This window comes from Manduca sexta, chromosome 24 (genome assembly GCF_014839805.1).
Source record: "Manduca sexta isolate Smith_Timp_Sample1 chromosome 24, JHU_Msex_v1.0, whole genome shotgun sequence".
NCBI lineage: Eukaryota > Metazoa > Arthropoda > Insecta > Lepidoptera > Sphingidae > Manduca > Manduca sexta.
Window position 1 is genome coordinate 12089138 of NC_051138.1, and position 18759 is coordinate 12107896.

Sequence of the window (18759 nt, forward strand, 5' to 3'; positions counted from 1 at the left end):
TCTTAAATATTACATTAAATATTTTCACAACAATGATATAATTACTAAAATTTTAGACTTATTTGATCATACTTTTTCCTAAGTAAATCACTAAAAACCGATTTATACTAAGGATGTATGTGTGAATTGTATAACTTGACAATGATGTATAATATGTCATTTTTTGTCCGTTGTATGACGTAAAGACAAACCAGTTTCAAGTTTGTTTGAAATTTGAATTCTTTTTGTGTGTTGAGTTGTTTTTAAGTTATATGTGTGCTTGTTATTGTGAATAATATTGAAATACATTAAAATTATTACAATCCTTATTATCACATTATAGTCCTTAGAAATATCGTGTACAACCATGGAGAAAAGTAAGTAATTACTATATGACATTCCCATCTAAACAACTACAATTTCTGTATTTTTTATAAATGTTGTTTTCTTTGCAGCACAAGACGTATTTACGATAGAGAATTTCTTAAGCAATTGGAATGGGTACTTTTCCGATTGCCAACTAACGGCAGCCGACCTGAAGACACCACACGCCGTGATGGGCGCCTTGTTTCAGATTATCGGTAGACTTGGCATAGATATTGATGCTGTACTCGCAGTTAGTATAATAATAATAATATCAGCCCTGTATTATATACTTGCCCACTGCTGAGCACGCGCCTCCTCTACTACTGAGAGGGATTAGGCCTTAGTCCACCACACTGGCCTAGTGCGGATTGGTAGACTTCACATACCTTCGAAATTCCTAAAGAGAACTTCTCAGATGTGCAGGTTTCCTCACGATGTTTTCCTTCACCGTTAAAGTGAACGATAAATTCACAAAGAATACACACATGATTTTTTAGAAAAGCCAGAGGTGTGTGCCCTTGGGATTTGAACCTGCGCACATTCGTCTTGGCAGTCCGTTCCACACCCAACTAGGCTATCGCCGCTTACAGTTGGTATTTTATTGATTTAAATCGGAGATTTATGATTATATAGAGTGTATATTGGTACGATTTTCATACAAAAAAATGCGCTCATGCGACGGTTACTCTATCTATCATGAAATAGCAAAATACTAATGTTAAATATTCCATATATTCTCCATATTGTTATTTGCACATTTTTAATTGTCATTTAGCATATATAATGTATTATTTTTGTATTGTCTTGTCAACCAGACATTACAAATAAAACAATTACTTCTTAACAGATTGGTAATCACTTTCGGAGCACAAATTTGGTCAATGTTTGAAGCTGGCTGTTATTTACAGTTTTGCCTGTATGTAATTCTGTTTCTAATAAAACTTGAAATTTAAATTGCATACAGTCTAATTCCTATTACAGTGCACCTTTTTATATTTATGAGGAGTAATTCTTATGAAACTTTAGATATACTCATCATAGTAAACAAATCATATGAAACTATTGTATTAAAATTACAGCCACCACCACAGGATATGCACAATGACAACACAATGTACTATTGGGACTTGCTTCCTGTCATCAACATGACTCGAGTCATCAACTATTTGGTGCTGGACAAGCCTGCCTCATCATGCCAAGTGTTCACTGCCAGCATCATAAACCTCTTGCAACCAACAGCAGCAACATCCCACTCTATACTTGCACTCATGTATAATCTGATGCTGTTCAATGAAGACAAGCTAGGTCACATCGCTCCGCACGAGCAAGAGTTGTTTGAGAAAACTAATCAGGTATACTAATAGTATAATGATATAATGATGTTTGTACCATCAAATTTCTTATCCTACGCTGGTGGTATTAATGTAACAATATTTTCTAGGAGATGCTTAAAACTGTTTTTTAGTTGTCCAACATCTTTCCATTCTTTTGGTGTTCTTAATTCAAGACAACACACCTTTAACCAAATATGGTTATGAAATCATGATAAAAATATTCTAATGAACTACAATGACCAGGAATGATCTGGTCTAATCATTGTGTCATTGACATTTCTCTTACAAATTTTGATCTAAAAGAACTTTTTATGCATGAGTTAATTTATAATCTCAATATAATTTGTACACTATGCTGCAATGAAACTGAAAGTTGTTCTTTATTAGAACAATTTCTTATGGAATATTTAAAACTGTACATGGACAAAAGAATATTTCACATTTGACAATTGTTAGTGGTCTTCTGTATGAGTCAGGGTTTATTATTTACTACTTATTATTATCAACCTGTATCTTATTTTAGGTTAAAGCACTAGAAGATCATAAGAACAAACTGTTGGTAAGGCTGAATGAACAAGCTGAAGAGAAAGGAAAACGCGCTCAGAGATTAGAAACGGTAACAAAGTGTCAATACAAACAAATATGTTATGATGGTATTATGTATGAATGCCTTATTGGCATAGTTTTTATTGCACATGCGGTACACCTCTTTGCGATCCCAGGTTCTAATCTTGGATAGCAGTGACATTGGCTTATTCTGCTCAGTACTAGCTGGCAGTCTAATTTATACAGATATGGCAATAGGCTTACCCTCCATCACATTATGGGATAGAATATATATGAATAAAGTGGATGCCATAGATGCAGCTTTGCCCCATTCCCCCCTTCAGGGATAGATGCATGAAATGTGTTTTATTTTGTTGCATTATATAAGAACAAAATTATGTATGTTAGCTGAAGTAGAACCAGAAATTCACATTTTGTAAAAGTTTTAATTATTTTGGCTCATAGAGTAGTTACATTTGAGATTTTGCTTATATTTTTTAGCATGAACAAGATATACAGCAGTTTGAAGAAGAGCTCAAACAAGAGAAAGAGATTTACGATGAAGAGAAGCAAGAATTAGAGGCATTAATAAAAGAGAAGAGGCAGATAGATATGTTATTAGAGCAGAAGAAAGGGCACAGAGACGCATTGCTTGCAGAAATAGCTCGGAACAAGGCCCTAAGGGTCTATGATGCAGAGGACATTAAGGCACAAGTGGAACAAGTAGCACAGAATGTGAAGGAAGCAGAAGAAAAATTAGAAAACCTCAGGGCGACATTGATGCAAAAAGAGAATAGTTTGAAAAACTTGCAGACTGTAAAACCCAGTTTGGATGTTGCAAACAATTTGTTACACGACATCATGAAGCTGTCCGATAGTTTAAAGTGAGTTTTATTGATTCTATTAATGTAATATTAATTTATTGTGAAAATTTGTTATTGTGAATTTTTTTATGATTTTGGATTTTCCCAGTGAGCCTACAAATCTATACTATTATATAAAGCTGAAGAGTTTGTTTGTTTGTTTGAACGCGCTAATCTCAGGAACTACCGGTCCAAACTGAAAAAATCTTTTTGTGTTGGATAGCCCTTTGTTCGTGGAGTGCTATAGGCTATATATCATCACGCTATACCCAATAGGAGCGGCGCAGTAATGGCTAATCTCAGGCACTACCGGTCCAAACTGAAAAATTCTTTTTGCGTTGGATAGCCCTTTGTTCGTGGAGTGCTATAGGCTATATATCATCACGCTATACCCAATAGGAGCGGAGCAGTAATGGCTAATCTCAGGAACTACCGGTCCAAATTGAAAAATTCTTTTTGCGTTGGATAGCTCTTTGTTCGTGGAGTGCTATATGCTATATATCATCACGCTATACCCAATAGGAGCGGAGCAGTAATGGCTAATCTCTGGAACTACCGGTTCGAACTGAAAAATTCTTTTGTGGTGACTCTTCCTTTGTTTTGGAGTGCTCTAAGTTATATATCATCACGCTATGACCAATAGGAGCGGAGCAGTAATGGCTAATCTCAGGAACTACCAGTTTGAACTGAAAAAATCGTTTTGTGTTGGATAGCCCTTTATTTGTGGAGTGCTATAGGCTATTTATCATCACGCTATGACCAATAGGAGCGGAGCAGTAATGAAACATGTTGCAAACACGGAGACAATTTATTAGTTTTGAGAGCTTCCGTTGCGTGCGCTGCGTAAACGGTTAAAGTTATGCAACAATGATGTATGACGGGATTGTTCCTCTTAAAAAGTTCTAAAAAATATATTATAAAACATAGTCCCCTGCTGCATCTGTCTGCCTGAACGTGTTAAACTCAAAAACTACCCAACGTATTAAGATGAAATTTGGTATGGAGTCAGTTTGAGACCCTGGGAAGAACATAGGCTCCCGGAAACCACTACTTTTATAACGGAAAACTTTAGCCTGAAAAACTTTATAACGCGGGCGGAGCCGCGGGCAAAAGCTAGTAGTAAATAAATTTAGATACAAATTGGCTCACATCAAGTACTAATTATTTAGTAACTGGATGTTTGTTTTCGTATTCTGCCAGGCACATAGTTTAAAAATAAAGTAGGCTTCCGAAACTAGTAGCCAGTTTTGTAATGTTTTGATTCCAATTCCTTTACTAAAGAATTGTGTTTTTAATTTGATAGTAGTATATTGTTACACATGAACACAGATGTTATAATAGTGATGTAAGATAATATCTATTACTTGTAATTTTACGTTTGATTATTTGTAGAGACATCGAGAGTGGCGACCTTGATTCCGACAGTAAAGAGGGCGAGCTAGAGGTTCTAAGCACAGAGTTGAGTGAGCTGCAAGTACAACTGTGTGAACTGCAGACTGCCCGGCACGAGGCGAGCCTCAAGCGACAAGAGGCGCAGGCCAAGCGACATGAGGAGAAAACATTTGCATTGAGGTATTTTAACCACTTTTCTATGAACACAATTAGCCTCTTGTAATACGAACTACGAAGTTATTGCTTATCGTACCACGGCAGGCGCATAAATAGATATCTGTTCTTTGAATGCTGAAATTTCATGTGATATTAATTGTTACAATAATGTTACATTGTAAAAAAATATTTAGTTTATACGAATATATGAAAAGTTTGTTTGTTTTGTATAGGCTACTTTTTAACTCTGGAGAATTATTGACCCCCGAAAAATTCATACGAGCAGAGCTGCAGTCAAAACTTTTATAAGAAATAAGCTTTTGCCCGCGGCTCCGCCCGCGTTATAAAGTTTTTCAGGCTAAAGTTTTCCGTTATAAAAGTCACGCTATATATTTTCCCGGGAGCCTATGTTCTTCCCAGGGTCTCAAACTGTCTCCATACCAAATTTCATCTTAATACGTTGGGTAGTTTTTGAGTTTAACACGTTCAGGCAGACAGATGCAGCGGGGGACTTTGTTTTATAATATATTTTTTTAGAACTTTTTTAAGTGGAACAATTCCGTCATACATCATTGTTGCATAACTTTAACCGTTTACGCAGCGAAGGCAACGGAAGCTCTCAAAACTAATAATGTTCCCCGTTTTTGCAACATGTTTCATTACTGCTCCGCTCCTATTGGTCATAACGTGATGATATATAGCCTATAGCACTCCACGAACAAAGGGCTATCCAACACAAAAAGAATTTTTCAATTTGAACCGGTAGTTCCTGAGATTAGCTATTACTGCTCCGCTCCCATTGGGTATAGCGTGATGATATATAGCCTATAGCACTCCACGAACATAGGGCTATCCAACGCAAAAAGAATTTTTCAGTTTGGACCGGTAGTTCCTGAGATTAGCGCGTTCAAACAAACAAACAAACAAACAAACAAACAAACTCTTCAGCTTTATATAATAGTATAGATAAGAAAGTGTGTTTTTTTCACGGAGTGACAGAGCAGGGCATTTTTTTTAATTAAGGCGAGTCCCAGTGTCTACTTTTTTTGCGGGAACTTGCGTGGTTCTCAGATGAGTTTTAATCCATGCCAAGGCTTACATAAATGGAATAATAAGATGTGGGCCAATATAAAATTAAATTATTTTTTTTGCATATTTTAGGACACTGTTTATTGATTTACAATATGCTTTTAGCGCATTAAGGGAGGCAGAGGAAAAAGACAAAAAATCTCGTGAACGCTCCAAAAAGGACACGCAGCGTACAGAAGAAATTAAGGAATTGCTTACCAAATACGAAGCAGAGAAGTCTAAGGGCATTGAGGAGCTACTGTCAATCAAGAATAAGTTTTGTGCAGAGGTAAATTTACTTGAGGTTCTGTCGCCGAATGGCTAAATACAAGTTATTGCAAGGTATACTTTCTAAATATTACGGAAATACCCATACTCCGGTCACCTCTTTGTTTATTAAGGAGGCTTTCTTGATATGTACATTTATACATATATGAGAAAGATGAAATAAACGTTAGTGAGAACAATAGTTTATTTAATAATAATAATTGTGTTATGTATAGGTGACACTTTCTCTCGCAACATATGGTACAAACATTGTTGGTTTTTGTATGATCGTCAGAAGCTCTAATGCTTTGCAATGTTCAGATAGTTTGATATCACGATTTAAGGAAGATTTTGAATGCACCTGCACTTAATAATAAAATAGTTTGTTTTATTTTTTATTGTTACAACTTTTTTGTTTTCAGTTAAAATCTGCAGACGACATTTTATTGAAGAAAGCAATGGAAGTAGAGAAAAGGATTGGAGATAAATTACGTCATCGGCGCTCGTAAAGTTTAAATTATGCAATGTTTGAAGTTTTAATCATGTTCATATTAAAGCTAAATAATAAACATTTTGTAAATTTTATTTATATCTGTTGTCCAGTAGGTCATCTCGTTACCAAACATTTAATTTCGCGCTGTTTTATATTGTACGGGTGATGTGCTGGGTATTTACAAAACATATTTCGGTTGTTTCTCCATAAAGAACCTATTTGATAAAAAATATATGATTATTTACTTGCATATTTTATCTACGCGACGCTCCATGTAATTCGACTAACAGCAGTTACCACGTTTGACTAATTAGGTTTTTCTCATATTCGAAATATAATTCGTAAATTAAAATTCACACAATTTTAATTCATGCGTCATATTAACAATTAGCATTAGCATGGTTATTTATGATACTTATAAAATTAATTCGAAATGGCATTAAATGCCATATTTTTTTTGTGGTGGTACGCGGTGGCACGCAGTGCCTCCCCAAAGGAATTTTCGGAAATATCGAATAAATTGCCATTAAAAAGTACAGGAAGAAAAGGGGGTACAAACAAGTATAGACTTAAAACTTTCTAGAATTTACGTATCCTCTGAAAAGAAGAGCCAAAATACGGCCTGAGTATACCTAATACCTAACATTACTCAAACTGCGGCCGTTCGGCTTGCTAAAATCTTAAATAACTCAGTGTCTTGACACTTTCATAACAAGATATTGAAAGATAATTATTAATTACTTTGGGTGACTGTGACTGTGACTGAGTTTACTTATGTAATTAATATGAGAGATTACATTTTTCATAAATATTTATGTAGTTTAGTAGTTCATTATTTATAGTGATTTCTGTTATTATTATTATTTGTTTTCCTTTCTTTTTTGTATTGTCTGAACTTTGACTTGACTTTGAACTAGTCTAAAAAAAATAGTTACTATAACAGGTTTGTTATGGATGCGCGATAAATAATCTAAACTTAATACGCATCCTAAATCGGCTTCATTAAGATATGGTATAAGCGCATGATTTGTAAATAAACACATAAAATAACAAAAAAAAAATATAAAATATTTAAACACATTGGCGAAATACTTCTAAAGATTACTTACTGCTTTACTTTTTTTTCTTTATTCGGGCACGTCACAGTGTCCCCACTGCTCTTGATGGTAAGTGCAGTTAGGTTTAATAGAATGTCGACTGACAAACATGGTTACCCCTCGGCAGTCGGCAGAAATACAAGTTGATCCCGGAACGCGACACACATGGTCCTCTAAGGCATGTCAATCTGTGCCAAAGCGATTCAGGATCCAAGTAATTCGCGTATAAGCCGACAACCGCGGGTTTGTGTTGTACGTAATGAGAGTACAAAAAAAAAGTATTATGAACCTTATAAACACACGTACTGATGACGTTGCAATGGACATTGCTTAACATTGAATTTCTTAACATTTTCGCTTATAACTTTTTTATTTATAGTTCTAAGACAAAAAGTTACTGGACCAAAGTTGTAGAGAATTTAATTTGCAACAAAAAATGTTTATATTTTTTTGTCAGATAAATAGTTTAAGAGATACATCGTAAAAACCATTTCAACCCCTATTTTCAAGATGGCGGCCGTGGGACAAGGGTGGCGACCCCACAAACTTGGTTTTAGCTTTACACTGACCCCCCCTACACATCAAAAAAATAAAATTGCGTCCTCTAAAAAACGCAAGGGAAGACCTAAAAAATGTAACATTTCAATGGACTAAGTAACACATTTCATTGTGACAGTGTGAACGTAAGAGTTAGTTAGTGTGTTCTTTGTGCACACCAACGCATTTTTCCATTGAACAATACTGATAATAATTTGATAACACGCATTAAAAAACGGGGAATTACTTAAAGATCGCTAATTGTTTTGAATAACGATATGTTATTCTATTTAAGTGATCTCAGTTTGTATCCAAGGCTGATGAACTTTTGACTCTAGAAATATCAAATAGGTATCTATAAGGAAAGTGTTGACTATTTTGGTAAGTTGTAGATTTATATTGTAAAATTATTAGGATCATGTAAGTACTTACCTGTAGGCGACTAATAGGAGCCGCCGAGTCCGCTCTTAGCGTACGTTGTGCACATCTCGCAAATAGTGATGACCCCGGGATGGACGGCAGCGTGGGAGGTGGGCCTCATGCTGCCGTTGACGCCGAGAGCGTCCTTCGGTTACGCGGGGGCTTCTGAGACTCCCCCCCCATAGGAGACGGGCCGCAACAGGCGGCACCGCGCAGGCACGACTGCGGACGAAAACTTAGACATTTCCGTCAGAGGAAGCCCAGTCGTCCCTAATGCGCCGAAGAGGGCTACCGCGGAGTTTTAGTTGGTATGCCGGGCGTTATAGGTTATATAGGTTAGGGACTCGGCCCGGCGGTCACCCGAAGGTCAAGATCATATCCGGGCGGCTCAACGCCGGGTCGTAAGGCACAGTGACCCTAAGATAACTGCTCATTCCCCCTCCCGAAGGCTGGGCGGTAGTCGTAAGGCACTTTCTTCGCGAAAACAAAAAAAAAGGTATGTCAATTAAAATAAGTATATTAACGTTTTAACTTTCGGAATATTTAAATTTTGAAGTCATGATTATATCATCGCAATACCTTTAGAATGGACCTTAATTAACGGGATACTTGAGCAAAACGGAGTGCTTGAATCGTATTTCAGAAGCTAAGTATTTATTCGAAATTTATAATAAATACAGAAAAACTAAAACATAATACAATATGTAATTTTTTCATAGGTTGTTTATTTTTTTTTATAATGTGGGTATTTTGTCATTGAATTCATAATTAAATGCCGCTAAAATTATTCATTCCCTGCATCTCTTATTAAAGTATACATCATTTTAATTTACATCTAATGCTATTACACGAACAATTAATAAAATGTTTTGGTAAGTAGGTAGAGACATTTTTTCTAAAAGACAAATAGATTTCTTATTAAAATTATTCATAATCCTTGCATAGTTCGTTCCGAAAGTCGGGAGCCGACAAATATGGAATGATTTGCTCAAGGCTGTTTGCTTGGGGGAAGGCCTTAAGTACTTCATCGTATTTCAATAAAATGACCCTGAGGAGGTCATTGCTCCTAAATTTCGGGGATGTCCTGTAGGTACAACATACATAGATCCTTTGGACCAAAGCTTATTATAGAAGTTTAAAGTTCAGATCCAGTTTATGAGCCCTTTTATGTTTATTGAACGAACTAGAGTCTAAAAAATTAAGTTGTACAATTAAAGAATTGGGATATTTCTTGTATGCTATTATTTTGTGATACCAGAATGTGTTAAGTGGGTGTAACATCGCCTTATATGGCAATCAATGTGTTAAAACAAAAGGCATCTACCTATATTTTGTAATCTGCTATTCGGTGTGTATAAAGAGCATAAATCTATAAATTTATGCACGTCTGGTTTCTAACTATTATCAGTCGCGTTGAGGAAGTTACAAAGTGGGGTTGAGACTAGCAAGAAAACTTACAGAAGTTGTATACCGCAAATATTTTTACTGTGCAAACTATCTCGGTAACCTAACCTCCAAATTTAAACTTGCCCGAATTGCACCAACTCGTATGTGTATTGAATTGTTGAAATATTGTCGCTAGTGTGAATGCTTTTGAAAGTATTTACGGAATATGTTGCTTCAAGAAATTGCTAGTCTAAACTCATGATGGTAATATGATCATTTAACATTTAGTTCCGCACAATTAAATTTGTCCATGTTTACGTATGTAGGGACTTCACTATTAATTACTTTTCCTTGTAATAGTTATCGTATTAACGTTAGTTCTTATACAAGGATACAGGAAAAAACTTTTTTTAAAACACCGTTAAATTTTTTGAGTAATCGCAAAATTCCCCTTAGCGAAAACTCGTCGGTGTAGTGGCGTCCTAACGCTTGGTGTCGGCGCGTCCTTGAGGTTTTGGGTGTAGAACAAGAATTATAAAGTGCATCTAAAATATACCTAAATCAATTTCCATTATGTACTTAATCAAAATTGTTTATGATGCACACTTTAGTTTTTTAAGGGACAAAAATACAGATAGGGCTATAGGTATACTGCTAACTAAGTATATTATGAACCAATGAAATGTTAACTTAAATGTTATTATATTTGATGCAAGTCACACAGAGTTTCGATTGTGTCGTGACACAATGCGGTGCGTCATCTAAGAAATTAACCACTACGCTGGATTCAGTTCTTTCCTGTTTCTTGTTTGTGGTTAGGTCACCGTTTAGGGGATTTTTATTTTTTGTTCATATACTCTCAAACTCAGTTGAAACGTCTTTTGGCATCAATTAGATTGAAAATGGTATTTTTAAATATATTGCTAAGTGTATGTTTTAACATAAGATATTAATTTTTAAATTAGGTCACAGTCGGGGCATTAGACGATACAAACTGATAATTATCTATTGATTGATATCGTTAATATAATTTGTTGAATATCTGTCAACGAACAAATTATTTCACACAGATTGAATACATAATATAATTGTTATCTTGTTATATAAAATTGGCATAGGAATAAGGATATGTTTAGTTATGTGAAATAATGTTCTTGCGATTTTTCTTCTTTTAGTTTAGGAATCGAAATTTGACGAATTTAGTTATTATTTGTAAAAAAAAAGTAATTGTAATTCAGTTAGGTATACCAAAATGGATGGACGTCAAGTCAACAAGTACATAGTGGCCTATTTTCATGGCAGGGGACATGGTCAAGTAATAAGTCACCTCATATTATATAATGAAAGTCGCCTATATAAACCTCTAAGGTATAAATGCCACTGTGGATCTTGGAAGATGTAACATTTGGTCCGGTTCCATGTTACAAGAGGCGTTACATAAGAAACATATTTTGTATTAAGTGGTGCTAGCGAGATCGTCGCTTATTCGCATTACGAGATTAGATAGTAAGTATGGATATAACACCCGGAGTTGAATACCATATGGACCTTGTGGAGATTAGACAGAATTTCAGACTAAAGAATTGTCATAGCTCATATGATAGAACCCTTTCGCTTTATATCTGAAAAATACGTTTTTTATTCCTAATTTTGTATCCCACTTTATTATGAAGAGAAATGAAAAATATATTTCTAACTTCGCACTATTTGATAATTTCGTTACGGGTAAAGACTAATTAGTGTTCTTCCAGGGTCGCTGAGCATCACCGCTTGGTATCAGAAAGTACGTACAGCTGCTAAATCTAGCTTTCAGGAGTTGCAATGGTGGGTGTGAGGGCGCGATGGTCTCTCTCCTGCATGAACTATAAGTATATTAACACAATATACCTATATACGGCTGAAAGATTATTCATGAATTCTGCGTAACAAAATAAATATCAGTTACTCAACCAACCATATTTTTCACTTGCTATCAATTTATTTATTAACCACTCAAAAGGAAGAAGTATTGTTTACAATGTCGTAACATATTCATTAGTCACATAACAAACAAACCGTAGTCTTTATCAATATTAACCAGCAAAGTTGTCCCTATTAATTGAAAAATAAAATAAAAATAATAATTTATTAAGGAGTTTTTGCTCATCATATTTAGTAGTGAAATGTATGTAAAAAAAAATTGACACCCAAAGGCTTTATTTTGTAGTAGGTAGTAAGGACAAATTAATGGACGTTGTAGCTGAAATATATTGGAATAATCTCCGAAATCACATAAAGCCCAAATCAATATTATTGGACAACTGTTTAATTCCTTTAAACAGTTGTCCAATAATGTTATTTTTCGAGAAGCATTTGGGCTATATCTAAGTAATAAAGATCTCTGTTCTGCTTTGCACTAACTATATACTTTCTAATGATTTTGTATTATAGGATTCATAGGCGATCTCCCACAATGAATACTTCTGTGATAATAACCTACATATATAATACTTAGATAGTTCCCTGATTTATACCTAATCTAACGCAAAATTATAACTGCACGCAAACTTGCACGTGGACAAGGAAGTAGGTTATATTATCAAAGTAATCGGTAGTGGTTGTTATCATTAATAGCATATTATTGCAAGTTAATTTGATTGGCATAGGAAAAGGATTATCCATTCGAGAAACTTCATACATTGATTTTTTTGATATAACACAATGCTAGAACACACTGCATAGCAGACGGCCGCTAAACCAAAGGCGCTGCAATTGGAATGTCTGTGACATCCACCGTACTCCCATGCCTTGGTTCTACAGATTAACTCTTTTACCGTAATTTGGATAGCTTTGAACGAGGAAAAAAATTCGACTCCGATGTGGTAGTCTGAACTGGCCATCAGACAGTTTATTGATTCTCGCAACTATGGTTTTTTTTTGGCAAGGGATCAATTAATTCCCTTTGAGATGGCAAAAGTGCATCGACAACAATGGTGCTTACTTTGAAGAGTTAATTATATTTTCCGAAAAAATGACGATTTAGTATTCCTCCTATACAATATGCCAATTTAATATGTAAGGATCTAATATAATCATCTAAAAATACCACATGAATCATGGATGTATTGCCGGTATTATAAATGAATCTCTTAAAGGAATAGAAATTAGAGAAGGGAGGCTCTACGACTATGAAAAGATTTATTATTTTAAGATTCTCAGTTTGTGCGAATATTTTTTGTTAGACTCATATCCTAAGTTTTTTTTTACCAGAGTTTTTTAATACTTTAGAAAACGGAAAGACTTCTTTGAGTTTTGCGCGGCAAGAGCGAAGTCAACAACCGTGGTTTTTAGTGTCTGCGATACGATCTGCAATGCAATAAAAAAGTCATTGGTATATTAAAGGACTCATAGTAATGGTATATAATCACCTAAAAATGAGAGAATGATTTTTGTCATATTTCTACTGTAAGAAAATGATATTTGGTTGAAAATCTAGGATTGTAACTGTCGAGTAAGTAGGTACAGACTTATGCTTTGCTCATCGAGGTATCGAACTCGTGTTTGCACAAACATTGCAAGTTTTATCGATTGAGTAAAGAAAGTCTTGAAATAATGATAAATAATAAATACGTGCAATGAACTGCCATAAATATTTGCGGAAGACTAATAAATTTTAACTACCTCGGTGGCATGTTTGTATGTGCGCGGTATGACCACAGTTCGAATCCCGGGTCGGGTAAACTAATATTGGGACTTTCTTGCCAGTATCAACCTGGAATTTGTGCTCGATATGGCGATAGGCTCGCCGCCTATCACAGCATGAGACTGAACACAAGCGCAAAGTGGGTGCTCTGTTTGTACGTCTGCCTTAACCTTCGGGGATAAAGTCGATATGTGATTGTTTTTTTTTACTAATGATAAGTAATGTTTATGTTATAGAGTTAGGTATCATTATGTAAGTATACATACACATGGACACTATGCTGCGAAAGCACAGGCTTGATTTTCATTTACGTGAAGTACTTACTATGTAACAGATAATTTTTAACGGGGACTATATCAGCAGCAGTTTCTCCAGAATGACATCACGGATCTAAAACCATTCAACTAAATATCGAATATTATATAATCGAGCAAGGGTTGGGCTCTGCGAAGCTTAGAGCTGAGAGAGCTCACCCCACGCTGTTGAATTTGCAAATATGAAATTTTAATGACATAGAAGACTTTTAGTCTGTTAGTTGTGGCCGGGAGAACGATTATTTCCGTTATAAAACGCATATTACCTATTTATATGTTTATTTTTGGCAAATTATATTTGAAACAACTTTTATTTTCAGCTCTTGTAAGGTATGGTATAGGTATTTTAGGTTTTATGTGTACATCGTTATTTTTTTAGAAGATACTATATTGACTAGTTACTGCTGGCTCACTATTAGGAACAATATATGTTATGCATTCTTATAATTATATTTATCACATGATTCTATGCTATATCTTAAGATGAATAAAGGGGTAACCATGGATTATTGTTCTTTCTATTTTTATAAATATGAGAATTTAAAATCTCATTTTTCCAATATAAATAAAAAATACCATAGAACCTTGTGCTAGTAAGCCTACGATATTTTAAAACATAATTGATTTAATCATTAGCATGTATTCTTTTACAGTGTAAGTTAGGTACTAATTAAAAGATTATTAATTAATAAGTTACTAGTCCATAGCTACAGTATTTAAAAACAAACAAAGACATTAATGTAATCTGGATAATACGCTTTCTGTGTAAAACCAAATCCCAACACTAATGTTATTAACAAAGCGCATCACTGAAACATAAACAAACAGATACGCAGGAACCCCTTTTACAATACACTGCAATACGAGGACAATAATCTATCTATGAGCGCGTATAAAAGCGATCCATTGCGTTCAATTACTCATACGGTTCACAGTCTTGTTGCCGACGACTTCTCAATCATGTATAAGCTAGTGATCTTCGCTCTTTTTGCCTTCGCATATCACAGCGAGGCTAAACACTTCAGCAGGTGTGAGTTGGTACATGAGCTGAGGAGACAAGGCTTTCCTGAGAATTTGATGAGGGATTGTGAGTATTGAAATTTAAAAGTTTTAAATATCGAATTCTTTACCGGTAATAAAATTACTAGCCGCTTGCTGTTATTGTTTATGTTTTTAATATTTTAGATCGTGAAATTAAGAACTTATTTGCTTTTTTTTTCGTAATAATATCCAAATACACGTATCATTATTTCTGTTATAAGTTTACTTTAACTCATTCATTGTAACCGCTAATTTGAGCTGGAATGGATAGTGTAGAAATCAGGGTCATTGTATGTCGAGATATCGCATAATTAGGTATACATTTGTTTTATCGTACAACCAAGTTACTTATTTTTTGTTTATTATTCATTTATTTTGATATTGGTTCCATCCACGACTTATGCATTAAATTATTTATAATTTCAGGGGTGTGCCTCGTGGAGAATGAGAGCAGCAGATACACGGACAAAGTAGGTCGCGTGAACAAGAACGGTTCCCGAGACTACGGACTATTCCAGATAAACGATAAGTACTGGTGCAGCAACGGAAGTACTCCCGGCAAAGACTGCAATGTCAAATGTAGTGGTGAGTACATCATTAACTCGTCAGTTCACTCCTGTTACGGAAATCTTGATAAAAGTTAGAGTTCTATAACTAATTATACTATTTAATGTCTTTGATATTAGTAAATGATCATCTAGTTCCACTGATACGATTCAACTTAAATTTTGACAGTTAATTTCGGTATATTCACATCGGTACGACTTTATGATTGTTAACTTTTTCGAGAGTACCATCTCGAGCCATGAAAGTACTCTACTGCGTCTGAGATTTAGAAATACTATTTCAACTGCTGCTATGAATCGAAATGATATTTTCGTTAAAGCTTTCCTTGACATCGTAAGATAAAAATTGACACAACTTATTACATAATCCCTTACATTAACATTGCGATTAATGCATTAGTAAGTATGTAGATATGCAATTATATGATAAAATGTTGTGAATTTGATAATATGACACATGATAAAGTGTTGGCACTAAGCAACAATTATCAACTACAAGCTATTTTCTGAATATAGATGTTATTGACAACGAATGTAGATGACATAAACCAATTTTAATTCCAGACTTGCTGATTGACGACATCACCAAGGCATCGACTTGCGCCAAGAAGATATACAAACGCCACAAGTTCCAAGCGTGGTACGGATGGCGCAACCACTGCCAGGGCTCCCTGCCTGACATCAGCTCCTGTTAGATATCTCGTCAGTGAAGATCAGAGACAGTCCTGAAACCCATCGTAAATATTTCCACCTCCTCAGTATCTTCTATTCCTTTAATTTCGCAACAGTTTAAAATTAATTCGCGGATCTACACCACTTGGTCTTCTAAAATGATTGCCGCTGTTTGGCCTGGTTTACAGAAGTTGCAGTTGTGAAAGAGGGATACTTCCACCTTTAAGCATGTCGTCCTTGGTTACAAGCCTTTGGCGATATGGCTCATTTAAATTCAAATCTCGCGCGCACTAAACATGTAAAACTGTTTTTACACTCATCTTACCTAGAACCGGCTCTGATCTTATTAATATATCATGTGCTATATTTTAGAAGGTGGATATACAAACGCCTGTTTATTCTCGAAACGCTTATTTATCGAATAAATATATTTTTATACAAATTTTGGATTTTAATTTATAGCTCCTTACTGTTTAGCATACTATATTTGTTGGATATTGTATTCGTTTATAAGGCTACCTTGACTAGGAGCCTATCAGCAACACTTAATCAATCAATTTACATTTAAGGTTAACTATGAAATTATATTAAACTATTACTCTAACGATTCAACGCTATTTGTGATTTTTTTGTCGCTTAGACTTATTTTAACAAACGTGGTAATACCCCGGAGGGTTACTGCAATGGTGATTTTGAATTCTGATATGATGAGCGTTAATACTAGTAGCAGTGGCATTTGGCGAAGTCAGATCACACTAAAAAATGTTTCAAACTACACATTTATCGACAGGCACATTCGATAACGAGTAGTTTGTAAACAGGTTGATAACGAGCCATAAGATAAGGTAATGGAACCACTGATGGCCCCCTTAATTTTAAATTTTTCATGGAATTGTTTCAGTTAAAAAATATTAAGAAAAACCTTTGATTAAATTGTAACATTTCTTTACGTATAATAAACAAAATTATCAGGAAATCGTAATTTGTTACTTAACTCCAAAAAAGAAACACTACTTTGGCTTGGCTATGCCTCTGGCATTGCACTGCCAGGGGCGACGGATGCTGCTTACCATCAGAATGACTCCTCACTCGTTGGAATACTACGGCAATAAAAAAAAAAAAATCATATTACACGACTTTATGACACAAATTGACTGTTATAAAATATTAGAAAACGAAAAAAATCAGTTTAAAACTTATACTCGGTTAGTTTGACATAGTGTTAATAAATAAATCCACATAATCGTTTTTGTTGTAATAAAATATACTCTCATATTCTGTCAAAAAACATTCATAAATAACAAATAATGTCGCCAAAAATCCCAGTTTTAGTTTTTGATCATTATGTAGTTAATTTCGAATACGGCGAGTGCGTGAAAGTATGCCTGGCTGAAAGTGTGATGTCGTCGCAACGAATTCTTATAGAGTAATAGTGGTATTAGAGCGTGTGAAAATAAAATTGCATTTTATTGCTATTTATTTTGTTCGAGACTCATTTTTTTATTTAACATCTGCGGTTTGAGAAACTTATTGCAAAGTTTTATTTTAAAGAAGATAAACGTGTGGTTTCATTTAGTAACACAATGACCCTGTATAAACTAAAATCATTGAATAAGAAAATAGAGAATGCAACCCGAATAAATCAAATTAAACAAATGTATACATATAACAAGGATTTATTCTTGGTAGAACTTTTGACCTCAGGTATCGCCGAGACCGGCGACTTCATTGCACCAGAAATATGACACAACACTGAGCAATTTATATTTAGTTTTTATAGCTGCATAAAGTTCTACAAGAAATGATACTGATAGGTTGATAAATAAAAAAATAAATAAAAATAAGTACCAACTATGTTACAAAAAACAATCAACTAGAACTTTGATGATTAAAGATCACCAGTGTCCAATCTAAAAATGGTTTGTAACACAAAATCGTAGTTAGACCGATTTTTTTATTTACCATCACCCTATGTTTATTAGCCTGGCAAAAGTTAGATTATAAAAATAAAACAGACTTTTGGGTGAGCGTCTTAGGCGTTCGCGACCCTGATGAGTTGTTATAGCTACATAAAGTTCTGTTAGAAATTATGCTCATAGGTTGATAAAACCAAAAATGTACCAACTATGTACAAAAACGAATCAACTAGAACGAAAATAAAAAAACATTTTTCTCTGTAGTTTATGTCTTAAATTGATTTTGAAAAGAGCTACACTAGAGTTCTGCCCTGGTAAGATCTGCTTTCCCATCTCGTGGTGAAGTATCTTAATATAGGCAGAATCTAAAATAATATAATGCTGGCGCCACACAAAGCAAATATATTTGAACATTTGTTTGAACTCATGTGTGACACGGGTATTTGCGTATTTGTGCAAAGTTTGTTTAAATGTTTGCGTATTTGCCATTCGGTAACGGTTTTTCGACCACACATCAAAGCGTTCAAAGTTATCGAGTTGCTTGAAGGAGAACCGATTATATGGAAACCTAAAAGTAAAAGTCATAAAAATTGAAATTTGGTCAGTGTCTGTAACTGTGTTCAAATGTGTGGGAAAGTCTTTGTTAAATATTTGTCTGTGTGTG

The 18759-nt window shown here is 34.6% G+C and overlaps 2 protein-coding genes across 2 annotated transcripts; both read left to right on the forward strand.

Moving 5' to 3' along the window:
• The first annotated feature begins 148 nt into the window (after nucleotides 1-148).
• Nucleotides 149-6543, forward strand: LOC115443056 (golgin subfamily A member 6-like protein 7). Its single transcript, XM_030168322.2, has 8 exons — nucleotides 149-356; nucleotides 435-595; nucleotides 1425-1697; nucleotides 2203-2295; nucleotides 2727-3109; nucleotides 4481-4660; nucleotides 5831-5993; nucleotides 6394-6543. The coding sequence occupies exons 1-8, from the start codon at nucleotides 347-349 to the stop codon at nucleotides 6478-6480; spliced, it is 1350 nt and encodes a 449-aa protein (XP_030024182.2). The 5' UTR covers nucleotides 149-346; the 3' UTR covers nucleotides 6481-6543.
• An 8182-nt stretch (nucleotides 6544-14725) lies between these two features.
• LOC115443044 (lysozyme) lies at nucleotides 14726-16621 on the forward strand. The gene is made up of 3 exons (XM_030168312.2): nucleotides 14726-14987; nucleotides 15368-15526; nucleotides 16072-16621. The coding sequence occupies exons 1-3, from the start codon at nucleotides 14783-14785 to the stop codon at nucleotides 16200-16202; spliced, it is 495 nt and encodes a 164-aa protein (XP_030024172.2). The 5' UTR covers nucleotides 14726-14782; the 3' UTR covers nucleotides 16203-16621.
• The last annotated feature ends 2138 nt before the right edge of the window (nucleotides 16622-18759 follow it).

Excerpts from the sequence above, each read along its gene's own strand:
- LOC115443056 (XM_030168322.2), top strand. Across the intron at positions 1,698-2,202 it reads TGTTTGAGAAAACTAATCAG|GTTAAAGCACTAGAAGATCA; the intron begins GTATACTAATAG and ends ATCTTATTTTAG. Across the intron at positions 5,994-6,393 it reads AGAATAAGTTTTGTGCAGAG|TTAAAATCTGCAGACGACAT; the intron begins GTAAATTTACTT and ends TTTTGTTTTCAG.
- LOC115443044 (XM_030168312.2), top strand. The coding sequence starts at position 14,783 with ATGAGCGCGTATAAAAGCGATCCATTGCGTTCAATTACTCATACGGTT. Across the intron at positions 14,988-15,367 it reads TGAGAATTTGATGAGGGATT|GGGTGTGCCTCGTGGAGAAT; the intron begins GTGAGTATTGAA and ends TTATAATTTCAG. Across the intron at positions 15,527-16,071 it reads CTGCAATGTCAAATGTAGTG|ACTTGCTGATTGACGACATC; the intron begins GTGAGTACATCA and ends TTTTAATTCCAG.